The sequence below is a fragment of the Elephas maximus genome, chromosome 8 (genome assembly GCF_024166365.1).
Source record: "Elephas maximus indicus isolate mEleMax1 chromosome 8, mEleMax1 primary haplotype, whole genome shotgun sequence".
NCBI lineage: Eukaryota > Metazoa > Chordata > Mammalia > Proboscidea > Elephantidae > Elephas > Elephas maximus.
Window position 1 is genome coordinate 54,981,629 of NC_064826.1, and position 25,379 is coordinate 55,007,007.

The following is a 25,379-nucleotide window of genomic DNA, read 5'->3' on the forward strand; positions in this document are numbered from 1 at the left end:
TCTTCGTTTTAACTTTTGCATTCCAATCACTGGTAATTATCAATGCATCTTGATTGCATATATGATGAATTTTAGACAGCAAAAGTTGGTAAAAATCTTCAGTTTCTTCATCTTTGGCCTTAGTAGTTGGTGTGTAAATTTGAATAATAGTCATATTAACTGTTTGCCCTAGTAGGCGTATGGATATTATTCTATCACTGATAAGAATTCAAAATTTCACTTACATGTATAATTACTAGAATACAACAGGTACAAGTTATATTAATACTTGGAGAAAAAAAACAAATATACACTAGTCTATTTATTAACGTTTAGGATTTTAGTTTCTCCCTAGATAACAGAAAAAAATTTAGCAAAACAGAAGTACTTGTAATTCTCTAAACTTAGAGAGTCTGATTAAATCTATACAGCTTTGAATGTAATTCTGATATATAATTGTAAATTTTAATTTATTTAATTTATTTTTAATTATTAAAACTCCTATTTTAATAATCTTTGTCTGTTTTTAGTTTTAGTATGCTTTGCAGAATGTTGTGATCACCAAACTTTTTTTAATACTCACCATGTGCTTGTCACTGTGCTAAATGTTAGGTTTACGTCTAACAGTCCTCATATAGAATCCAGTCTGAGGAGATATCTGTTTCAGTCTTATACTGTTTAAAATATTTTAATAAGTTGTCAGCACTTCAAAAATAAAGTTTTACATGGAAATCCAAACGTCACATTTCTCTCTAAAAATGTAAGGTCTAACAGTGGAAGTTTTTACAGAGCAAAAATCAATTGGGGAAGAAAAGTGAAGTAATTTAAAAAAATTGAGAAATACACTTATTTAAACATTTAAAAGTCTATCTATCAAATAGGATAAACTATAAAGATTTTTTTTTTACATGTGTGAATCATAATACTTTATATAATATATATATTTATGCATAGGTAAGTCTTATATATCTGAAACCAGTCTGTAAGGAAGTGCAAAAGCTACGACAAAAAATGAATGGCTTACAGGGATATCAAAAACAAAAAAAGGTTCTAATTAAAAAATATAAAATATTTAGTAACTGTAATAGTGAAAGAGTTTCAAATTAAAACAATAAAAATAATTTTTCTTTTGTTGTCAAAGATTAAACATATTTATTTATTTATCATTATGCATTAGTATTAAATGTACAACTATATATTGCCTCCAATATTGGCAATATGGGGATATATGTCCTCTCATGAGATTGCATTGTTGGTGAGAGCTTAAGAGGCATATACTTTCTGGAAGGCAATGTGGTAATATGCATATGATATTTTATACTTTTTGACCAGTAAGTCTACTCAGTAATCAAAGATGTTCACAATATCTACATATAAGGTTTTTTATGTGTAGCATCATTTACAGTAGTGAAAATTGGACACATACCAAGTTTCTAACAATAGGGGATTGATGAAATAATGTATAAAGGAATGCAGTGTAGCTATTAAAAGTAGTGTTATAAAAAATAATTTAATGACATGGGAAAATGCTCATGGCAGTCTGCTAACTGAAAAAAATGTTTTAAGGGACTATGTATACAATGATTTCATTCTGAAAAATAGTAAATAGATAAGATAGAAGAATAAACATCAAAATGTCACCAGTTATCTCTGGGTAGTGTTCATGGCAGAGGGGTATTTTCAGATGATTTGTTTATCCTTTTTACTTTTATATAATTTGCAAACTTTTTATACTGAGCACTTTGTTTTACTTTTATAACTTCTTTCAAAATAAACAATAAAAATCAAAACTATAGGATCACAGAACTTTAGAGCTGAAAAATCCTTTAATTCTACGTAATGTCCCAGTTGACATTTGAGGGAACTGACACCAAGATAAGGTTATGTGACTCTATGGTTAAGCTGACAAACAGCCAAGGCTGCCTGAACTGAGCTGTTTATCCCAAAGTTTACAATCATTACTGAAGATTTTTCTTCGGTGACTTTGTTTTGAATAACCTTCTTTTAAATGAAAGCAAAATATTACCAAATATCTTCCAGGTTACTCTTCCCTTTCTTTCCTTTCCTTTGCTTGTATGGACTGGAGCTTGGATTGGAGTAAAAATTATACACAAGAAAGTGGAATAGTTCCCTTTTGTTTCTTCATCTTCCACTCTTCCCCACCCTAATAAGCTAACTTTCATTACAGTAAATAATTCACTACTTTGCAGTTATATAGTGCCTTTGTGTAAAGGGACAGTCTTTCCAAACACTTGTTAATCCTAAACAGGCTCTTGGGAAGTAGGTAAAAATTACTAGAGAGAAGAAGGGGAGAGGGTAATGCTAAAGGTAATAAAAGATGTCAATAAAATCTTAGGCTTGTCTCAGTTTTCTGTTTGCCAAAATCTATGTAATGGTAAGGATCTACATGCTGGTAATACTGGAGAGCCCAGTGACTTGGAGGGATACAGTTTTAGACATTCTATGTACATGTTATTTTTTATGTTTTATAAACCCTATGGAAAAATTTATTCTGCACACACAGGGTGATCATGAGTTGAAATTGCCTTGATGGCAACTAACAACAGCAACATGTAGATTTTATAGTTTTGTATAAAACCATAGACTCTAGGACAAGACTTCTGGATTCGATGCCTGGTTACACTATTTACTAGCTATGTGATATTGGACAAGTCATTTAATTTTTCTGGCCTCAGTTTACTCATCTGTAAAATGGGGACTAATAACAGGACCTAGCTCATAGTGCTGCTGTGAGGATTAAAGAGATTATAAACATAAAGCTTTGAAAGCAGTGCCTGGAAGATGGTCATTGCTATAAAAGTGTTAATGATTACTATTAACTCTAAAACATAATATTATTTTAAAGGGACAAATTAAAAAGGAGAAGGGGACAAAGACTTGTATTATCTTTATATGATTTAGCATCAAACTTTACAGACTTTAGTAAAAGGAGAAAGGTACCACAAATCTCTAACATTGGGTTAGCAGTAGATGTGCTTAAAGATTAGAGGAGATTGTTAGCTCACAAAGAGAATTGAATTGGAAGTATATGTTCCATAAATGGAGTCCTACATTCTCTAGGATAACACCTCCAGAAAAGTTTATCACCCTTTCTTTACCTTAATAACATGAGTAATTGAGTTACTATATAACTGGAATTAGTGAACATACTGAAATGAGACCACTGTCACAATTCAAACCTTGACCTTGGGGGTTTATCCTTCACCTACTCCATGGGAAAACTGACTTTAGTTCATTGGTGTAGATTGATAACTTCCTTTTCCTACTTGCCTGTTTCCTCCTTATCATAAGCTCAGTACTGGTGAAACACAAAATATAAAAATGTTTATTTTGGTTATATCATATTTCTACTGTTAATTAAACAAAAATATTTTTAAGACCTCCCCCCTCCCCAACACCAAAGCATATAATTTTTTTTTTCCCCCATGAGTTCAATAAACTACTGATGTCTTTGCAGATCTGGGAACCTACTCAGAGTTGGGATATTGAGCAGGGTAAGGTGATTAGAGGCAAGGGAGGATGGAGAGTATATCCTAGAATATTTCAATCCCTTTCATTTCTAGTGAAATACATGTAAAAACTATTTCCCTTGCATTTGATGCTAACACTCCTGATATATTTCTGCTAACATAAATGTTCCTGAAAAAGATTGCATTTAATACAAGCTGAATACATAATCAGGCATAAACACAGGTTTCTTTGTTTTGTAGTGTTTTGTTTTGCAGTACTGTAACTGCAAGTAACCTACATCATCATTTGAGTTATATCTGTATTCCCCATTACACAGAAAGTCCTATGAGAACAGATACCATATTAGTTTTTTATACACAGTTATACCCGCATCAAGACTCTCAGTAAACATTTGTTAAATGAATAAACGAATGAATGAGCAAACTTATTATCCTGGATCCTCAGTCTTCTGAGCTTCCCCTCAATCCATTAGGTGTCATGCTTTATGTTGTTTTACTTCTATCACATTGATAAAGCGGGAATTTTATGTAATTATGCTTTCATATAAAGTACGCTATCTGTTGTTATTCATTATGAAAACACTTTTCCACTGAACACACTTGTATTATTGTGTTCAGGGGCAACATTAGAACCTGTTGCAAAGAAGTCTCAAGATGTTCGTATTTCTGGCCAAGGTTGGAACCTCTTTTCGTCTTGACTTACATTCAGGAAGTGATTTATTTTGCCAAAAAAGAACAAATGTCCCCATTACCCCAGTGTGACCAAGAAATCAGGAGACAACACAGAGCCACAGAAGACAATAGGACCACATCAGGGATGATTATCTTAGTTTTACTTGTCTAACAGTTTTCTCTTTTTCCCTGGTCCTTAAAATAGATTCAACGAGAAGTTTATATTATGACATCACTATTTGTCCTCTATAGCTTATTTCATATAGTTATATATAAGTCAATTTTAAATTATTTCTAGTTCTTATCCCAGAATGCTTTGACATTCATTCTGAACCAATCCTTCTCATTGTGCCTATGATCTCACCTTAGGGAAGAAGTCTTCTGGATGTTGCAATTTTAATTTCAACCCAAACTAAATATCAGTTGTGTATTTATAATGCTAAAATAACCAGTGATTTTGTGTGCACTTACAAATAGATGCACATGAGTTAAAAATACACAATCCTAGATATGATGATTTTTGATGGTCATTTATTTGTAGGGATATTTTTGATAAATAAATGAGTAATATTCAGAATTAACATATTAGAAAGTGTTTTATTTCTAAGTTTCTGAATTTTTGTAAATACTACTACTCCTTTTGGCAAGGAGGAAATATTTTATGGCATATAATCTTTACAGAGAATACATTAATGCAATCTTTCAAAACATACACTAATTCCATTCAGTATATAAAACCCAATATAAAATATTTGCTATTATGTCAGTATCAGGTTAACAAAGATATTTTTTAAACTCTCATACTTACAGTGGTATCTTTCCCAGCTAATTTGCACAATTCTACCCGTTCCTTTGCAGCAGGCCAATAAATCTGTAAAACATTTCAAGGTGTGTTAGAATCTGAATATCAAAAACACCCTGTATCTCCTTTTTTTTAAATCATGGTTTAGGTGAAAGTTTTTATAGAACAAATTAGTTTCTCATTGAAAAATTTATATACAAATTGTTTCATGGCATTGGCTACAACCCTGCATTGTGTCAGCACACTCCCCCTTTTCCTTTCTACCCCAGGTTCACCAAGCCCATTAGTCCAGTTTTCCTCTCCCCTTCTGCCTTCTCCTCTTTGTTCCTGGGCAGCTGTTGCCCATTTGATCTCATATACTTGATTGGTCTAAGAAGCCCATTACTTCGTGTGTTTAAAACACCCTATATTTCTGATTGGGGAAATGAGTGTGGGAAATTGAAGAGTGGATATCAAGCCAAGAGCAGATCCTCAGAAATAATGTGAGATTTTTTGAAGATTTAAATATTTTACAAAGCTACTCTGAAAAGCTTCTAAGAGAAAACTCTTTAGAAATAATCATTTTCATGTTAATCTTATAGTCTTTGTTTACATGTATTTAAATAATTGATAAATTATGTTAAGAGGGCCATAAGCTCTTATTGCGATGTCAACAGAATTTCAGATTGGCATTTGGTTAAGTAAGAGGCTCTATTGACCCTGTTATTCTGTTTACTCAGAGTGACAGAGCAATATAACCAGGTATGATGAGGTGGTGGAAACAACTCTCTGTTACAAGTAGAAGTTATCATTCCAAGCCAAAGACCAGTGTGAATTTGTTGACAATATTTTACTAGCATGGAGTTCAGATGCATCTGTTACTTAGCTAAACATTTGTAAGTATTATCTTATTTACATCTCACAATAACCCTACATAATGGCTATAGTTATTCTCCCTATTATCAGGTCAGAAAGCTTAGTCATACAGCCACTAAATAATATGCCAAGGGTCACATAGCTAGTTAGTAGCAGTGCCAAAACCTGACCCAAAGTCTTTCTGTGTACTGAACCCAGGATCCTAAGGATTACATTATAAATGTTATTTAGATAAATGACTAAAGAACAAGGGCATGAAATTCCTTGGTTAGCAGTTCTTAATCATATTTTACAGCCTTGAAATTATCAGAAACATTTTTGTTTTGTTTTGTCTTGTCTTTTTTTTTTTTAACAGACTTTAGAAATATTGTCAGGACACTTTTGCAAAATAAGATTCAAAGAGGTACATATCTCCATTAGCTTACAGAGAGTAATATTCACTGTTAAGCTATAGACAGAACAAACATGAAAAACAAGCTCTGAGTTGCTTATAAATGAATGTACCAAGAAGTTCCTGATGAACTTTTATTATGTTTCTCACCAGCGTTAGCAGAAACTGTTTTAATGAAGGAGGAAAAAGAAAATATCCTGAAGGAATACACTAAAGGAAACTGGTTAAACCTGGAATTAACAAATGATTTAGAAGTCACCAATGTTTATATCATACTATCTTTATAGTGAAATTTTAGGTTTTTATGTCCCTGAATAAAGACAAGCAGAGAATAGCCCTCAAAATTCCCTTCATGTAAATACAATGAAATTTTTTAGATTTTAAATTGAAGCAAGTTTGATCATTTAGAGCACACTTTTTTTTTTTTTATTAAAGCTGTGTATCGGTAGGGTGGTTGTATCAGCAATAGGCTCTAGCAATGAGCTAATCCTAATGTGGTTCACAAAAGTACCTAAAGATTTTATTTCTTCATAAATAGCTTAAACTGTTGCAATTGTACCTTCACATGAGTTTTCATTATTTCTGGCTGTCAAAAATGAATGAAGTAAAGCAATGAAGAGCATTATGGATTTATCTTAGCAATAGAGTAAAATTATTAGGCTAATATATATATATATATATCCTCCAAAATTATATACAGCATGATACCCTTAGAGCAAAGTTAAAAAAAATGAAATATATACATTTTAGTTATATACGTAGATGTAACAAATAAAAGAAAAGCAAGAGAATGGTGAATAGAGGATGAAGGTTACCCAAGAGGGGAAGAACAAAAGGGTCGAGTTAGTGGTAAGAAGCAAGTTATTTACCAGATCCTAAATTTTGTTTTGGGTGGTATGTATTCAGGTGCTTGATAAGATAATTAAAAATAAGTGAGTTATACAGAAAGTCCCTGGGCGGTGCAAAAGGTTGATGGGCTAGGCTGCTAAACGATAGGTTGGTGGTTCATGGCCACGGAGAGCTGGCTTGAAAGAAAGACTTGGTGATCAATTTCTAAAAAATCAACTATTGAAAATCCTATAGAGTACAGTTTTCTGACACTCTTAGGATCTCCATGAGTCAGAATCAATGCAAATTACACCGGTAAGTAATGTTGTTGTTAGGTGCCTTCAAGTCAGTTTGGAATCATAGCGACCTAATGTACAAGAGAAGGAAATACTGCCCAATTCTTCACCACCCTCACAATCATTGCTATGTTTGAGCCCATTGTTGCAGAAACTTCATCAATCAATCAAATCTTTTTCGTTGACCCTCTACCAAACATGATGTCCTTCTCCAGGGACTGGTCCCTCCTGATAACATGTCCAAAATATATAAGATGAAGTCCTCCCCATCCTGCCTTCTAAGGAGCATCCTGGCTATACTTCTTCCAAGACAGGTTTGTTCATTCTTCTGGGAGTCTATGATACATTCAATATTTTCACCAACACCATAATTCAAAGGCATCAATTCTTCTTCAGTCTTCCCTATTAGATGGCAACGGGGCTGGTAAGTAACATAAGTTAGTAAGTGAATAAATCAAGCTACTGAGTTTGTCATGAACCTACAATTGTGAGGTATTAAATAAATGAATAATAAAAATAAATCCCTTAAACTAGCAGGAAATTTGAAAGTTAATTTGTTTTCTTTACTGTTGGTAGCAAAAATACTGGACTGAGTGTTCTCTCCTTCAAAAATACTATCTTAAATGTACAGATTCATCACTTCTTATATGACTTTATGAGCTCAAGGTGTCCTCTAACTTTTTTCTTGCTGGTTCTTCAATATTACAATAGTTTTATGAATGACTGCTTTATATCTTGAACTGCAAATAGTACACAGAAAGGATGTCCATGATCTGGTTTACTGCTTAACTCAATTTGTTGGTCTCTAGTGTGGATTGCAGAAACCCTGGTGGCGTAGTGGTTAAATGCTACGGCTGCTAACCAAAGGGTCAGCAGTCCGAATCTGCCGGGTGCTCCTTGGAAACTCTATCGGGCAGTTCTACTCTGTCCTATAGGGTTGCTATGAGTTGGAATCTACTCAATGGCACTGGGTTTGGTTTCTTTGGTTTAGTGTAGATTGCTGAAGATTACTCAAAAGTGGTTACAGCAGTATACTGACAGGCAACTGCCAGAAATTCAAGCTGGATTCAGAAGAGGACATGGAGCCAGGGATATCATTGCTGATACCAGATGGATCCTGGCTGAAAGCAAAGAATACCAGAAAGATGTTTACTTGAGTTTTATTGACTATGCTAAGGCATTTGACTTTGTAGATCATAACAAATTATGGATAACATTGCAAAGAATGAGATTTCCAGAACACTTAACTGGACTCATGAAGAACATGTACATCGACCAAGAGTCAATTATTTGAACAGATTAAGGGAATACTGGCTGGTTTAAAGTTAAGAAAGGTGAGCATCAGGGTTGTATTCTCTCACCATAATTATTCAATCTGAATGCTGAGCAAATAATCTGAGAAACTGGACTCTATGAAGAAGAATGGGGCATCACTGGAGGAAAACTCATTAACAATCTTCAATATGCAAACAACACAACCTTTCTTGCTGAAAGTGAAGAAGACTTGAAGCACTTACTGATGATGATCAAAGGCCATAGCCTTCAGTATGGATTACACCTCAACACAAAGAAAACAAAATCCTCACAACTTGACCAATAGCCAACATCATGATAAACAGAGAAAAGATGGAAGTTGTCAAGGAAGGTGGCATTTCCATCAACACCCATGGAAGCAGCAGTCAAGAAATCAAACGATACATTGCATGGGGTAAATCTGCTGCAAAAGACATTTTTAAAGTGTTGAAAAGCAAAGATCTCACTTTAAGGACTAAGGTGTGCCTGACCCAAGCCATGGTATTTTCAATCACCCCCTATGCATGTGAAAGCTGAACAATGACAAAGGAAGACTGAAGAACAATTCACACCTTTGAATTTCTGCGTTGGTGAAGAACACTGACTATACCGGAAACCCTGGTGGCGTAGTGGTTAAATGCTATGGCTGCTAGCCAAAGGGTCGGGCTCGAATCCACCAGGTGCTCTTTGGAAATTCTATGGGGCAGTTCTACTCTGTCCTATAGGGTCGCTGTGAGTCAGAATTGACTCGATGGCACTGGGTTTGGTTTGGGTTATTGACTATACCTTGGACAGCCAAAAGAATAAACAAATCTATCTTGGAAGAAGTACATCCAGAATGCTCCTTAGAAGCGAGAATGGTGAGACTACCTCCATATACTTTGGACATGTAATCAGGAGGGATCAGTTTCTGGAGAAGGACATCATGCTTGGTAAAGCAGAGGGTCAGCAAAAAAGAGGAAGATCCTCAACAAGATGGATTGACCTAGTGGCTTCAACAATAGGCTCAAGCATAACAAAGATCATGAGGATCGTGAAGGATTGGGCGTGTTTTGTTCCGTTGTACGTAGGGTTGCTATGAGTCAGAGCCAACTCCGTGGCATCTAACAACAACAACAACAACAACAAAGAGCAGATTAATACTTTTTGTATCCTTTCAATGCTTCAGATTCTATTCTCCCTATTTTATATGATGGTTAGATTTAACCACATTTCAGAAATACACTTAGGAAAAATATTTAGATTTGTTCAGATCCAAATATCTTATTTGCATTAATACTATAGAAAAAAGTAAGATGTAGGACTCTTTAGTATTGAGTAAATGAGTCTTAAAAAGGGGAGAGATTTTCAGAGACTTCTATTTTTTTTACCAGGCCAGTGTAATGGGTGATTGGCTTAAAGTAAGTTATGAGATAAATGATGTCTCCAAAATTGAGTTTGATTATATTTATAACCGCTTCTATAAGGAGGATTATTTAAAGCGGGATTAAACGTGGAAGAGATCATTACATGATTTTGAAATCTAAATTCAAGAGTAAAAGTTTGCAGAAAGTAGTTGCTGTTCATTAATCATTTGTTTTTGTTGTTGTTGTTGTTGTGAGGTGCTTTCTAGTAGCTTCCCACTCACAGCAACCCTACGTACATGAGAACAAAACAGTGCCAGGTCCTGCACCATCTTCAAAATTGCTGCTATGTTTGAGCCCATGAGTGGTGAATATGTTCATTAGACACATAATTACGCAGTGTTGTCTGTATGCCAGGCAAGTTGAGGCCTTGAAGTTTTCAGATTTTAGTTAGGAAGACAGCTCTGCATGCAGGTAAGTGCATTTCCATGGGAAGTGCAAACAGTATAAGGAAGGAGAGAGGGTGAAACCACTATGCCAGGGAGCACTGAGGTGTATTTAGTGGTAAACAAAGTCTTCACCAGTCTCTACTTTAGAGCCGCTGTTTTAAATTACTTGCTCTTAATAGTTTCAATTCCAGTGTCTTGGTTTTGGTTTGCTATGGTTTAGTTTGTTGTTGTTAGGTGTCACGGAGTAGATTTCCACTCATCACAACCCCATGTGACAGAACGTAATTGCTCCATAGGGTTTTCTTGGCTGTAATCTTTACTTACTGGAGCAGATTCTCCAGGTTTTTCTCCAGAAGAGCTGCTGGGTTCTAACCACCAACCTTTTGGTTAGCAGCAGAGATCTTGGTTTAGATTAGGATAATTTAATAGTTTCAATTTGAATTGACTCAGGGACTTGATACAAAGTAGCAATAGTTTGCAGTTAATGGTTTTAATTCTAATTTTGTCCTAGGGACTTGACAATAAAATAGCAATTACAGCTTCTTTTTCTCTTTGTAAAGAAACACAAATTTTTAAAAGATGTTTTAATGGTTTTGTTGTATATTTTCAGTTATTAGTTATAAGTCATAAGACTAAAAAATAAATTATACTGCTTGATGAAGCAATAAAAGTAATTACAAGCTTCTGAGACTTTTATTTTTAGATTAGTGGGCAAATGTTATACAAAATATGCTCATGCTGAGAGTTTGCTGGACAGAAACCAATTTTTATAAATCTTCCAATCTCTGTTTACATAACACATTTATTTCCCTCAATTGTTATCTCACTTTTCATCCTTCACCTTCAATCCCCTTATGTCTATTCTAGAACCTGATAAAAATAGAAATTATGTTTGGAGCATTATAATTACTGAACAGAGATTTTAAGCTAATTTCACAAAATTAATTTTACTTTTAAGGTAACATTCAAATCTTCAAAATATAGATTTATTTAGATTATAATTGGCTTATTTTGACATAATGCTGTCAAGAATTTAGGAATTAAAAATAGAATTACCTGTAATAATAGTAACTTAAAAGATAGCTGGTCATCTTCCAGACACTAGACATTTACTCAGGAGGAAAACAAAACAAAACAAAAAAACCATCATAGTCGTGCCATATTTAAAAGATGTTATTTTAATTATGATTTACGGCAGGATATTCTTCTACTTTCCACTTAGTCATTTGTGTAAAGGGTTTATTGTTTAAAATATCCCTTTTGACCCCTTGTTGGTAAAAAATTTAAAGAAACAGAATTTTTCTTAATGAATTTAAAAATAAAACAAAGGAAAAAAATGAATAAAAGAACAAAAAACCCACACTCATTTATATAAGGTGGGCAGGAATGTGTTCAGGTAACATTCTTTTTTTTCAGTAATCTTTTGAAGTGACATATTTCAAGTGCAACATATATATATATATATATATGTATATACATATCTATCTATCTATCTGTCTATCTATCTATCATCTATCTATCTATCTATCTATCTATCTATCTATCTATCTATCTATCTATCTATCTATCTATCTATCTATCTATCTATCTATCTATCTATCTATCTATCTATCTATCTATCTATCTATCTATCTATCTATCTGTATATATATATAGTCCTGCTGGTGCAGTGATTAAGAGCTCAGCTGCTGACCAAAAGGTTGGCAATATGAATCCACCAATCATTCCTTGGAAACCCTATGAGGCTGTTCTACTCTGTCCTGTAGAGTCACTATGAGTGGGAATAGATTCAACAGCAATGTGTATATATGTGCGTGTGTGTGTGTATATATATATATATACATATACATACCCAACAATGACAACAACAACAAAAAATATATATATATAAAATAGCATTTCACCATTTCCATATTTTCTAATCAAATTGTGTGATGTGTGTGTGTGTGTGTGTGTAGCTGCATATGGAGTGGGAAAACAGCAAGAAAGAGAGAAACAGAAACACAGACATATAGGAGAAATAGAGAAGCTAACTCAGTTATAGAATAACAAATACTTCATATAGAGTCTTATGTTTCAGCATGGTTTACACAAAAACTGCAGAGTAACTGAGCTCCTTAGATTATTTCAGGATCCCAGTCAGTATACCGTGAGATCACTTCACAGTTAAAAATATTTTGCCCACATTACCTATAGAAAGTCAGCTGTGATAATCACTAGATAATGTGAACCGTGTTGTAGCAGTGTGTGATTTTCAATATTCTCACTGTGTCCGAATTTATCAGCAATAAAGTGCCACAAACATTTTCTTACACTTTACTGCCTCGTGCACACTGTATTTTGCCATATTAAAATTTGTATTAAGCAGGGAAAAATTAAGCACATACCACTGTTTCTGAAAGTTGATGCAGCTGTACTACTCTCTTAGAAAGTTACTGTCTTAGTTACCTAGTGCTGCTATAACAGAAATACCACAATTGGATGACTTTAACAAAGAAAAAGTTATTCTCTCACAGTCTAGGAGGCCAGAAGTCCAAATTCAGGGTGCCAGCTCCAGGGGAAGGCTTTCTCTCTCTGTCTGCTTTGGAGGAAGGTCCTTATCATCAATCTTCCCCTGGTCTAGGAGCTTCTCAGCACAAAGACCCCAGGTCCAAAGGACTCACTCTGCTTCTGGCACTATTTTCTTGGTGGTATGAGGTCCCCTTGTCTCTCTGCTGGCTTCTTTCTTTTATATCTCAAAACAGATTGACTCAAGATACAACCTAATTTTATAGATTGAATCCTGCCTCGTTAACATAACTGTCCGTAATCAAGCCTCATTACCATCACAAAGGTAGGATTTACAACACTTAGGAAAATCACATCAGATGTCAACATGGTAGACAATCACACAGTACTGGGAATCATGGCCTAGCCAAGTTGACTGACACACATTTTTGGAGAGCACAATTCAATCCATAACAGTTACCCATGGATATTATTCTTTTATTTATCAAAGAGGGGCATAGGGGAAGCAGAGATGCCACTTGCACAACTACTCTATTTTAATTGCCCTGAAATATTCCTACACAATACTAGTCCTTAACTAACATTGTATGATGTATCAGAGACAGATTTAAGGCTATCATTTAGGTGGGAAGTGGTCACTGAGACCTTATAGCTTTGATATCAAAGATCACAAATATGTAGAATGTTTACTGATACTCTCTCCACCCACATGTAAGACAGACACCAGAAATCAAACAGAGATTTTTCTGTGAATTCAGATGAACTCAAGAATTCCTCTCAACCATAATTATCCGGGGTGCAACTAATAACTGACCCACTAAACAATTAAAAAAAAGTTTTAGTTTGAGTGCTAAATCTTATAGATCAAGTTGATAATGGAAAACTACTATTGGAAACATAAGTAAATAAAGTCATAAAATGCCCTCATTTGGAACTGATAATTTATGGGTTAATGTTTTTAAAACAAGTATGTCTATAAACTTATAAAAAGAAATTATGCCATTTCCCATGTTCTATAACTGACTGACTTAACCACATTAATATGTTTATGTTGTTTTTACAACATTTTGCAATTGATCATTTCCAAAGGATTAATTCTTTCATGCTATGCTTGGAAAGCTCAACTATTAGTTTTTAAAAATATATATGTGTACATGTTTTTCTTTTAGAGTTATAGAATATACCTTACCAGTATGAAAGGAGATCATTCTAACGAAATGGGCATGGTCTCCAGTGCCTCCTTACCTAGGCTATAAGGTTATATATTTTTTGTTGTTGTTGTTTCTTTTTTATTGTACTTTAGATGAAGGTTTACTGAACAAACTAGTTTCTCATTAAACAGTTAGTACACATACTGTTTTATGACATTGGTTAACAATCCCACGACATGTCAGCACCCTCCCTTCTCAACCTTGGGTTCCCTAGTACCAGCTTTCCTGTTCCCTCTATAAGGTTATATTTTAAACACATTTTTTTCAAAAGAGATTTAATATTAATTTTCTTGAAAAAATATATTGGAACTGGATAGGTTTAAAAATATAACCTGTGATCTATTTCCTTTATGTTGATTTCACTTGCTTGCCTCTATCCAAACCACCCCCTCCAAAAAAAAATCTTTTTTTTTTTTTTTAACTCAGTTTGAAAAAAAAGTAGGCAGGAGGAATTCACAAGCAAAATACTGCAAAGTCTCATTATGGTACTGTTTCATTCATAAATTATATAATTCATTAGCAGTTATCATTTTGTAAGGTGAAAATGTCAGGCAATTTATTTTTAATTATTTAATGCTAGGCAAGTTACAGAAACATTCAAATAATGATAAGGCCATATAACAACATCGAAAGGAAATTCTAATCACATCTGCTCTTTGTTCCATCTTTGGAGAAGCAACTTAATTGACTTAAGTTAGCAAGTGCAAGGTCAGTCGAGTACCCTTTGGCCCAATTCAGAGATGCCAAAACAACTGAGTGCTACACAAGAGGAAGTTACAAGTTGTTCATAAAATCTAATTAAAGGCAAAAATTCAGAGCCCTAAAAATGCAAGTGGTCATTTCTATCAAAGAACAGGATCCAAGATTTTGAATGGTTGTAAAGAAGTTGGAAAAAATGTGGCTCTAAAATGCTATAAGATACAAGGACTTTAGCAACCCTAGGTTCGACATATAGGGCGAGGTAGGAGATCTAAGCTGGAAAAAGGAGGTATGGAAAATAAGGACAGGAGTACTAGAGGCAAGGCTTACATAACTGGAAATGGTCCTGGATAGAAATTGTTATAGATGGGCAGTTTAAATTCTCAAGTTTGGGAATTTTTTTTTTTTCCCAAATATGCATATAAACACAGGGCTACAAGTTTTCCAAGAAAATATTCTTAAATGCAGAAGATGGTGTTCTCACCACAAAGTCTAAGGTGCTCTTTAACCTGCCCATGTGACTTTTTTCATGAAGGCTTTGGTAAGAATTGTCTCCCTTTTTCAGAACCCAGTTCTGGTGGCCTTAGTTAACTGTGAGTCTCAGTTGCCACACCTAAAAACACATCACAGTCTCTACCATATTTATACCCTTTTTAACAAAATGTAAGATTAACATTTCTGGAATTCTTATCATATGCCAGCTACTGCTGCTCATTATTATTCTCAGAAGAGTTTGGTCTACTTAGAATATACCTGGCATCCTTAGGATGGCCCCTTCTCATAAAGGTGTTAATTTTAACATCATCTCCCCAGAAAGACCTCTGACAGCAATCTAGTTTCCCAGGAATATCACCTTGTTTTGTTTTCTTTAGAAAACTTAACACTAGGTGATATTTTCTTGTTTCCTGTCTTCTTCTCCATGAATTCCCTGATACATTAGAGGTACCTTGGGGCCTAGCCTGTCTTGTTTTCTTGTATATATATATATTCCGAGCACCTAGAAGAGTAACAGGAACATAGTAGAAGCTCAGTAAATACATATGGAATGAAAAAAAGAGACATGCTAATGTATTATAAAAATTAAAAGAAATGTTAAGAAATCCCCAAAAGATTCAGGAATTTTAAACCTGCAGTCCAATGGCACTTGTGGATGGATTTTAAATTTTCAAAAGGAATAGAGAGCTCTTATAAGGTTCCTGAGTGGAACAAACAGTTTGCACTTGACTATTAACCAAAAGGTTGGTGGTTCAAATCCACCCCGTGGGACCACAGAAGAAAGGCCAGGCAATCTATGTCTATAAAATTACAGTCATAGATAACCCTATGGAACACAGCTCTACTCTGAAACATGTGGTATCACCATAAGTCTGAACCAACTCAAAGGCAACTGGTTCAGAGCCCCTATCCTCCATTATATTCTCAAAGGAGTCTATCAATCATTAAAGTTTAGGGACCATTGATTAGATTACAGAATCTTTGAGTCAAGGGACATTGTCTGCTTCTTCCTACACACTTTAGCACCTGGCACAGTCTTACATAGGCAGTTAAAAAAATCCTGAGCCGTGGGGTCGATTCTGACTCATAGCAACCCTACATGACAGAATAGAACTGCCCCATAGAGTTTCCAAGGAGGCCTGGTGGATTCAAACTGCGGAACCTTTGGTTAGCAGCCATAGCACATAACCTCTATGTCACTATGGTTTCCATATATGCAGTTAGTACACCATAATTATTAAAAAGTGGCCTGAAGGATTTCTCTTAAAATTGCAGAGTTGTGGCTGGAATTTGAGCAGTCTGACAAAATCCTGACAGTCCATTACAGTGACCAGATGGAGAGCTGGCACCCAGGCTGGAGAGCCGGCACATCCATGAACGAGCCGATTGTTTTACCTCCGTGGCTACTAGACAGCATGTGCTCGGCAGGCAATAGGAACAGATTAATCAACATGAAACTAAGCAGGGTGCCTTATACGGAAAGTTAATTTATTGGGATGTCCACATGGTTTGTAAGTGTTTATATTTTCTTAATTTCAAGTATTAACTAAGAATAAAAAGGGCGGTAATTTTGTTTTAAGAATAACTTGATTTAAAACGAAAAGGTTATTTATTCTGAAAGTCTTTTTTACTTAAATAATAGGCCTAAAGGGTACAGCATTAGATGGGAACGTCTTATTCAGCCTTGGAGTGAATTAATAGAACTGGAGTCGGAAGGTCATTCTGATTTATGAAAGCATGTCTGCTTAGACTCAATATAAAGCAAGCAAGTGCAGAATTCTCATCTATGAAAACCCTCTTGTTTTAGACTTCCTTAAGGAAAGGGAAATAACAAAGCCCTTTTCATGGTAGGCAAAGAGAGTATTTAAATATTCCACAGAAAATTATTACATTTAAAATTACAAAATCACTTAACTTTGTTATTTTCATAAAATAAGTGCTTAAAAATAGAGGCATAGTTTGGTGAATTTCAAGTAATTTGAGTTTTTTTTTTATAATTCCGTACCAGATTTTCATGTTAAATAAGGAGAAAAATGATATAAAAATTACATTGCCATTGCTAAGTGGAATAAAAATTAAAAAAAAAAAGCTGTGTCGCGTTTATAAACTTCAAATGACTTAATAACGTTTTGCAAAAAAAAAAGTCAGTCCTCTTACAGTGTCCAAATTCTAGCTTAAGCATTTTAAGTTTTATTCAATGTTTCCTCTGAAATAATCCTGATTTTTGTTATTTGGATGAAATAATGAAAAGAGTAAGCTTCTTAAATAAATGTGGGAACCTAAATTTTATTTTAGCAAGGTGAAATAAACCTTCCCAGGCTATTCCATAAAAATATGGAGTGATCTTAGGTAGGCTATCACATTTATGTATTTTCTCATTTTAAAATTCATAAGAAGGCTTCCTATGTTTTCTACAAGTATATTTAGTATATTTTTACAGTCAATTTTTTTTTCTAAAAGGTAAAATATGTTTTTACATTAAACAGATTTGAACTGTTTTCGAAAGTGTGTCAGTATTATACAGCTTTTGTCATAAACACAGTATCTTCAACACTGATTTGAAACCACCTGTGGCCCTACAGAAGAAAGATGTGGCGGGCTGCTTCCGTAGAGACTGACAGCCTTGGAAACCCTATGGGGTATCTATGAGTCAGAATCGACTCAATGGCAGAGGGTTTGGGTTTTTTGAGTTTTGGACTTCAACACTCTAAGTAGAAGTCAAGCTACTAGGTTTTGATGGAGTTCAGTCAGAGCATCTTTACTTTCGATTAGCCAATATTTCAATTCTTTGATACCACATTTAATTTTCACACATATCAATTTCAAGAAAAAATGATTTTTAAATCAACTGATTAAAACAAGAAGAAAGATAATGAAGCATAATCTCAAAATGAAAATAAACTATTTGAACACTAACTTTGAGGGCTGTTCAAATATGGGTCAGTGCATGCCTTACATACACTTTTATCTAGATTTTAGGTTATAGCCTAGTTTTGCTGGAACCATCATAAATATTATTATTTACATCTTGGGAACAAGATGTAAAACAAAGTGTTTTGATTCATGTTAATAATATTTAAACAATTTTAATAAAAATATTAACATTCTCTATTTCTTTTCCCGATTTTTGTGTATATACTTCAGGAATAATACACAGTGGGGTTACCCTTTATGGTTTGAGGTAAAGCAACTTTATTCTGGGATCTCATTTTATGGCACTGATAATAAAACAAGATGTTAAAATAGAAGTTGAAACTGTAGCAAAATTTAAAATGGGGTGCTAGCTCAAGATGCAAACATTTTCAAAGTAGTCAAGAATGTATTTTAGACCATTTCACCCATGTCCTGACAATAGAATAGTTGGAAACTGGAGATTAGAAAGTTTTCCCCTTTCCCTGGAGAAGGCTGTTTCTTCCACAACAGCTGTATCATGAGTCTAACAACTCCCAGAAGGGAGGAGTAAGTGTCAGGAAAGGGGCCTTGATGGAACCTCAAGAAGCACTTGCTATTGAACATGTAGCTTGTGGGATATTATAGACTGATATCTGTGGGGGAGAAAATGACTGAAAAGCTTTAATAGAAAACAGCACAAGTTGTTCGCTAAATTGGGATCAGCTTGCACTTCCAGTATCTATTGAGGAAGGAACACATTATGGCTTCCCATGGGCTAGATAGCATGAGGTCACCTTAGGTCCTGTTCAAGAGGCCTGGGTAAAAAGACTCAGAAGCAAAAACCAGGAGCTATTGCCATCTATCTGTCTAAGGATAAAGAATGAGGACATACCAGTCAGTGGAGAAGTACAGTCACACTAATCCAGTGACCTGCGAGTGAGGGAACTCCAGAGAGAGGGGGAAATTTCAAAAACTCACAAAGCTGTCTATGAAAGAAATATCTGACAAGGCCAGAAAGTTGATAAGCGAGGTCCCTCTGACAAGGTCAGTCACTTCCCTAGGTATTTTCCTGAACCCTCTTCTCTCTTCTGTTCCCTCTCCCGATTGACTGTAGGGGAATCATGCACTGTGTTCAACAGCTTGGTAAGGAGGAGGAAGAGTGCTAGGTGGAGAGAGAAGAAGCCTCTGAACATCTCCCTACTGCAGGCCCCTCTCTCCCACAGCAGGGCCAAGCAGGGAGGGGAATAGTCCAGGAGTGAGAGTTAAATTTTAAATGAAGTTGGAAGTTTCATTACACTAGATTGAACCTTTTAATTATTGCTGTAGTACAATTGTCTGTACTACCTAAGAGTGACCTTGAAGGCCATGGTGCCTGATGGAGTTATCAAAAGGCCCAAGAAAGGCATATCTAAAGAGATGTGATAGCCTACCTAAGATAACTCCATGTTTTTATGGAGTTACGGCATATCTAAAGAGATGTGAGTTGCAAAATACAGTTGATTTATAGTTACATTACGTGAGTTGCTATAACAGCTATTGTTAGATTAGTAGTTAAAATATCTGATAATTGTGCTCTTAGAATAAACTTATTTCTTATTTGTCTATCCATCTACCCCTTCAGCTCACTAAAAAAAGGAAAAAAGTACAAATGCTTGAACAATATGATACAAAAGCAGTACTCAGATTAATAAACCATTTCCTTTGTGACCTGTTGCCTGCATCCTGGTTTAGAGACTCATTCCACCCATGCATGGTTTAACTCATTCCAAAATGAGTAACATTTTCGGGTGGAATGATCCCAACAATTCATTAACTCTGAAGCCCAAACAAGTAACATAACCAAACAGGGGTTATTGAGTTTTTTTTTTTTTTTTTTTTTTCTACTGTCAACTAAGGCTCCATTAAAAAAGAGAGAGAAAGGAGGGAGAGACTTTTGGCTTGTACACATTACTGGTGAAATTTGCATAGAGAGGGCTCTGGCTTTGATACGGATAATTGTTAGGACTATGTGTTAGTTATCTAGTGCTGCTATAACAGAAATACCACAAGTAGATGGTTTTAACAAAGAGTTTATTTCCTCACACTAAAGTAGGCTAAAAGTCCAAATTCAAGGCATCAGCTCCAGGGGAAGACATTCTCTCTGTCGGCTCTGGAGGAAGGTCCTTGTCTTCACTTTTCCCATGGTGGAGGAGCTTCTCAGGCATAGGGACCCCAGTCTAAAGGATGTGCTCTGCTTTCTTGGTGGCATGAGGTCCCCAACTCTCTCTGCTCACTTCTTTCTTTTATATCTCAACAGATCGCCTCAAGACACAATCCAATCCGGTAGGATGAGTCATGCCTCACTAACATAACTCCCGCACATCCTCCCTCATTAACAGCATACAGGCAGGATTTACAACATATAGGAAAATCACGCAATACCGGGAATCATGGCCCAGCCCAACTGACACACACATTTTTTGGGGGACATAATTCAATCCATGACAGGCTACTTAAGGCTTTCCTTTTGTTTTAGCTACTTGATGCTCAAAAGCAAGTTTCAGAGTCTCTTCTGATATGCATTTAGGTCTTTTCTTTCTCTCTTGTCTTTTTAATGATCTCTTGCTTTCTTCATGTATGATGTCCTTGATGTCATTTCACAACTCATCTGGTCTTTGGTCATTAGTGTTCAATGTGTCAAATCTATTCTTGAGATGGTCTCTAAATTCAGGTGGGATATTCTCAAGGTCATACTTTGGCTCTCGTGGATTTGTCCTAATTTTCTTCAGTTTCAACTTCAACTTGCATATGAAGAATTGATGGCCTGATCTGCAGTCGGCTTCTGGCCTTGTTCTGACTGGTGATGTTGAGCTTTTTCATTGTCTCTTTCCACAGATATAGTTGATTTGATTCCTGTGTATTCCATCTGGAAAGGCCCATATGTATAGTCACCACTTATGTTGGTGAAAAAAAAGTATTTGCAGTGAAGAAGTCATTGGTGAAATGGAAGATTTCCAAGGGCAGCTCGAGAAGACAAAGTATTTTGATTACATGTGCAAAAAGCTGGAGATAGAAAACCAAAAGGGAAAAGAGTATGCTCAGCATTTCTCAAGAAATGAAGAAAAAATTCAAGCCTCGAGTTGCAATACTGAAGAATTCTACAGGGAAAAATTAAAATATTTAATATTATTATTAAAAGACACAGGAAGCATCAAAAGAAGATGGAAGGACACAGAGTCACTACACCAAAAAGAATTGGTCAATGTTCAACCATTTCAGGAGATAACATACGATCAGGAACCGATGGTACTGAAGGAAGAAGTCCAAGCTGCACTGAGGGCAATTGGCAAAAAATAAAGCTCGGGGAATTGATTGAATACCAATTGAGATGTTTCAACAAACTGATGCAGCACTGGAAGTGCTCACTCATCTATGCCAAGAAATTTGGAAGACGGCTACCTGGCCAACCAACTGGAAGAGATCCATATTTATGCCTATACCCAAGAAAGGTGATCCAACCAAATGTGGAAATTATCAAACAATATCATTAATATCACATGTAAGCAAAATTTTGCTGAAGATCATTCAAAAGCAGCTGCAGCAGTATATTGACAGGGAACTGCCAGAAATTCAAGCCAGATTTAGAAGAGGATGCAGAACCAGGGATATCATTGCTGATGTAAGATGAATACTGGCTGAAAGCAGAGGATGCCAGGAAGATGTCTACTCTTATTTTATTGACTATGCTAAGGCATTCGATTGTGTGGATCATAACAAATTATGGATAACATTGCAGAAAATGGGAATTCCGGAACACTTAATTGTGCTCATGAGAAATCTGTACATGGATCAAGAAGCAGTCATTCGAACAGAACAACGGGATACTGCATGGTTTAAAGTCAGGAAAGGTGTGCGTTGGGGTCATATCATTTCACCATTCCTATTCAATTTGTATGCTGAGCAAATAATCCAAGAATCTGGACTATATGAAGAAGAACAGGGCATCAGGATTGGAGGGAGTCATTAACAACCTGTATTATGCAGATAACACAATCTTGCTTGCTGAAAGTAAACAGGACTTGAAGCACTTACTGATGAATATCAAAGACTACAGCCTTCAGTATGGATTATACCTCAATATAGAGAAAACAAAAATCTTCACAATTGGACCAAAAAGCAACATCATGATAAATGGAGAAAAGACTGAGATTGTCAAAGGTTTTATTTTACTTGGATCCACAATCAACAGCCGTGGAAGCAGCAGTCAAGAAATGAAAAGATGCATTGCATTGGGCAAATCGGCTGCAAAAGACCTCTTTAAAACTTATTGAAAAGCAAAGATGTCACCTTGAGAACTAAGGTGCACCTGACCCAAGCGATGGTGTTTTCAATTGCCTCTTACGCATGTGAAAGTTGGACAATGAATAAGGAAGACCAAAGAAGAGTTGATGCCTTCGCATTGTAGTGTTGGCGAAGAATATTGAATATATCAAGGACTGCTAAGAGAACAAACAAATTTGTCTTGGAGGAAGTACAACCAGAATGCTCCTTAGAAGCAAGGATGGCCAGACTATGTCCCACATACTTTGGACATGTTGTAAAGAGGGATCAGTCCCTGGAGAAGGACATCATGCTTGGTAAAATAGAGAGTCAGCAAAAAAGAGGAAGACCCTCAATGAGATGGAATGACACAATGGCTGCAACAATGGGCTCAAGCATATCAACAATTGTGAGGAAGGTGCAGGACTGGGCACTGTTTCATTCTGTTGTGCATAGGGTCACTATGAGTTAGAATGGACTTGATGGCATCTAACAACAACAACACTTAAGGCTGGCTGAGGTAGAGAATGTTCACTTGTATCAAAGTGGCAAGTACTATGTATTTTAGGATCATTAGTTTAGAATTCATAAGTCCTTAACCCATATTGTACAAATGTCAAAAGCCTTCATTATTATGATGTCTACACTGAACAGGCTTCTAATGCATCACTGCGATGTGAAGGATCACTTTTGTGTGGATTTCTCTCCACGGTCTTTTAACTCCCACCCAATAAGGTCTATGGAACGCTAATGAAGGAACTGGTTAGTCTGCCATCCCGCTAGGCTTAATATGAGCCATCCCAGAGGTAGGAAGGATAGGCTCTTACCACTAACAAGGAAGAAGACCCAGGAGCAGAGCGTACCCTTTTTAGGCCTGGTTTTCCTGCACTGAGACCTTCCTAGACCCAGGAGATAGAGAGCTGTAATATCAAAGATGTCAAGAAGGTGAGAAACAGTGTCAGAGAAAAAATGGCAGGAGACACCAGCAGGAGACAGCACAGTGGCTTTCTGGTCCACAGAGCAAGAATACTGAGTGACTTTGGGCAGGAGGCTTGCTGGAGGAGTGGGGTGTCTCAACGCACTTATTGTCAGAGATAAAAGAGATTTATAATAATTGCCTGAGCAGGGCAGGGGTTGAGGGGCCAGAGAGAGGCTTGCCTGCCGGCACAGCTAAAAAGAGGCTATGCTAATGGAGAAACTGTATGTTGAGCATTTCTGAACCTGAATTATAACCTGTTACTTCCCTAATAAACCCCATATTGTGAGTATTGTCTGTGAGTTCTGTGTGGCCATTGCAATGAATTATCTAACTTGGCAAAGAGTGCTATGGGAGGAATGAATGGTTTCAGAATTGGTAAATATGGCAGAGAGAAGGGGTATGTCTGACCTGTGTCTCATAGGAATTAGTCTTGAGCTGTTAATCATGATTCTCCTCCTCCCTAGGGAAGTTAAAGGAGGTCAGAAGCCACCCCCATGCCATTTTTATAATAACTTATAAATGAATAACGAATGGACATAAATGTCCACCCACGGTTGACCACTTTTCTCTAGGAGTGTTAAGATTCTTCCTTTACATACTTCCTCTGACTTGAAAGATGGAGTAAGATGTTGAGGGCTGGGACAGGTAAATTCATATTCCTTTACTTGAACTATGAGTAATCTCCACATTGAGGGGAGAAAAGACTCCATTCTACGCCCTTTCTCAAAAATGTTTTCCACCAACCTACCTGAACAACAAGAAAACGATAGACATCAAGCTCCAAATCCAAACCATTTTTAATTAACCAGTTAGTATCAACCCAAATTATACCTATCCATCTTGAACTAGTTCAAACCACCATACAACATGTGACTTTTTTTTCCCCTCCCTGAATTCGTTTATATGTGGTCCGTTCCATTACTTTGGACATTTAAAGATTTTCTAACTTTTTTTTTGTTTTTTTTTCTAACTTGTCTTTTAACTCATTTAATTGTCGTGCCTTATTTTCCTAATTAGGGTATAAGCAATAACGAGACCTGAATTTTAAGTTTTATTACATGTTCTTAGTGTCAGTAACAGACACACAATGAATTTCAGTTAAATAAGTGAGAAAAAAAAAAAAAACACTGACTAAAATAACAGGACAAAAAAAATGCATCCAAACTTAGTCACTGAAAAGGTATTCTAAATTTTACTTCTGTAAAGCAAATGAGTTTCCAAGCCCCAACACTAACAAAACCCTATCAAGAAAAGCAGCAGTATTTCAGAAATAATCCTGCTGTAAAATATATTCAATGATGCTTAAGTCATATTCAGTTATTTTATTCTTTGAAAATATGTTCTCTGTACATTAAGTATTTAGTGGATAAAATATTAGAAGTACAGAATAATGATGTGTTCTTCAATTTCTCAAGCAATGTTGTAACCTTCCCTCTCTCAACTGTGCCACCCACTCCCAACTATTACAATACTGGAAAACAGAAACTTATAGGACATCAGCAATACTGAAGAAACCTACAACAGAACTGATTTCGTAAACTTAGATGAGATAAAGAATCAGCGAGAACTTTTACAGAGGCAACTGAACGCTTATATAAGCAAGAGAAGTATTTGTAAAGGTTAGCAGATTTTTCGATTTTTACCATGTAAGGTGAAAAAAAAAAATACCTCAAGGATTTTTTTTTACTGGCAATAAATGCCTTCCAAGGCTATCCACCCCCGCCACCAATAAATATTTCCTGGTAAGACCAAAGGTAAGACCAGCTACTCTTTATAATTCTTTCCAAATAGACAATATAAACTCTTTGCTTTTTGGACTGGCTGACAAAATTTTGATGTTTGCCTTAGGTTACCTGTATTAATGAGAAAAAAAAAAAATCAGTTCCTTAAGAAAAAT

At 35.6% G+C, this 25,379-nt stretch overlaps 1 protein-coding gene across 1 annotated transcript in view; it reads right to left on the reverse strand.

Moving 5' to 3' along the window:
- SEMA3D (semaphorin 3D) overlaps positions 1–25,379 on the reverse strand; it is a 278,459-nt gene that overhangs the window by 112,601 nt on the left and 140,479 nt on the right. Inside the window, exon 4 of the mRNA XM_049893901.1 lies at positions 4,951–5,013. Coding sequence (XP_049749858.1) covers positions 4,951–5,013 — 63 coding nt within the window. The remainder of the gene's footprint in view (positions 1–4,950; positions 5,014–25,379) is intronic.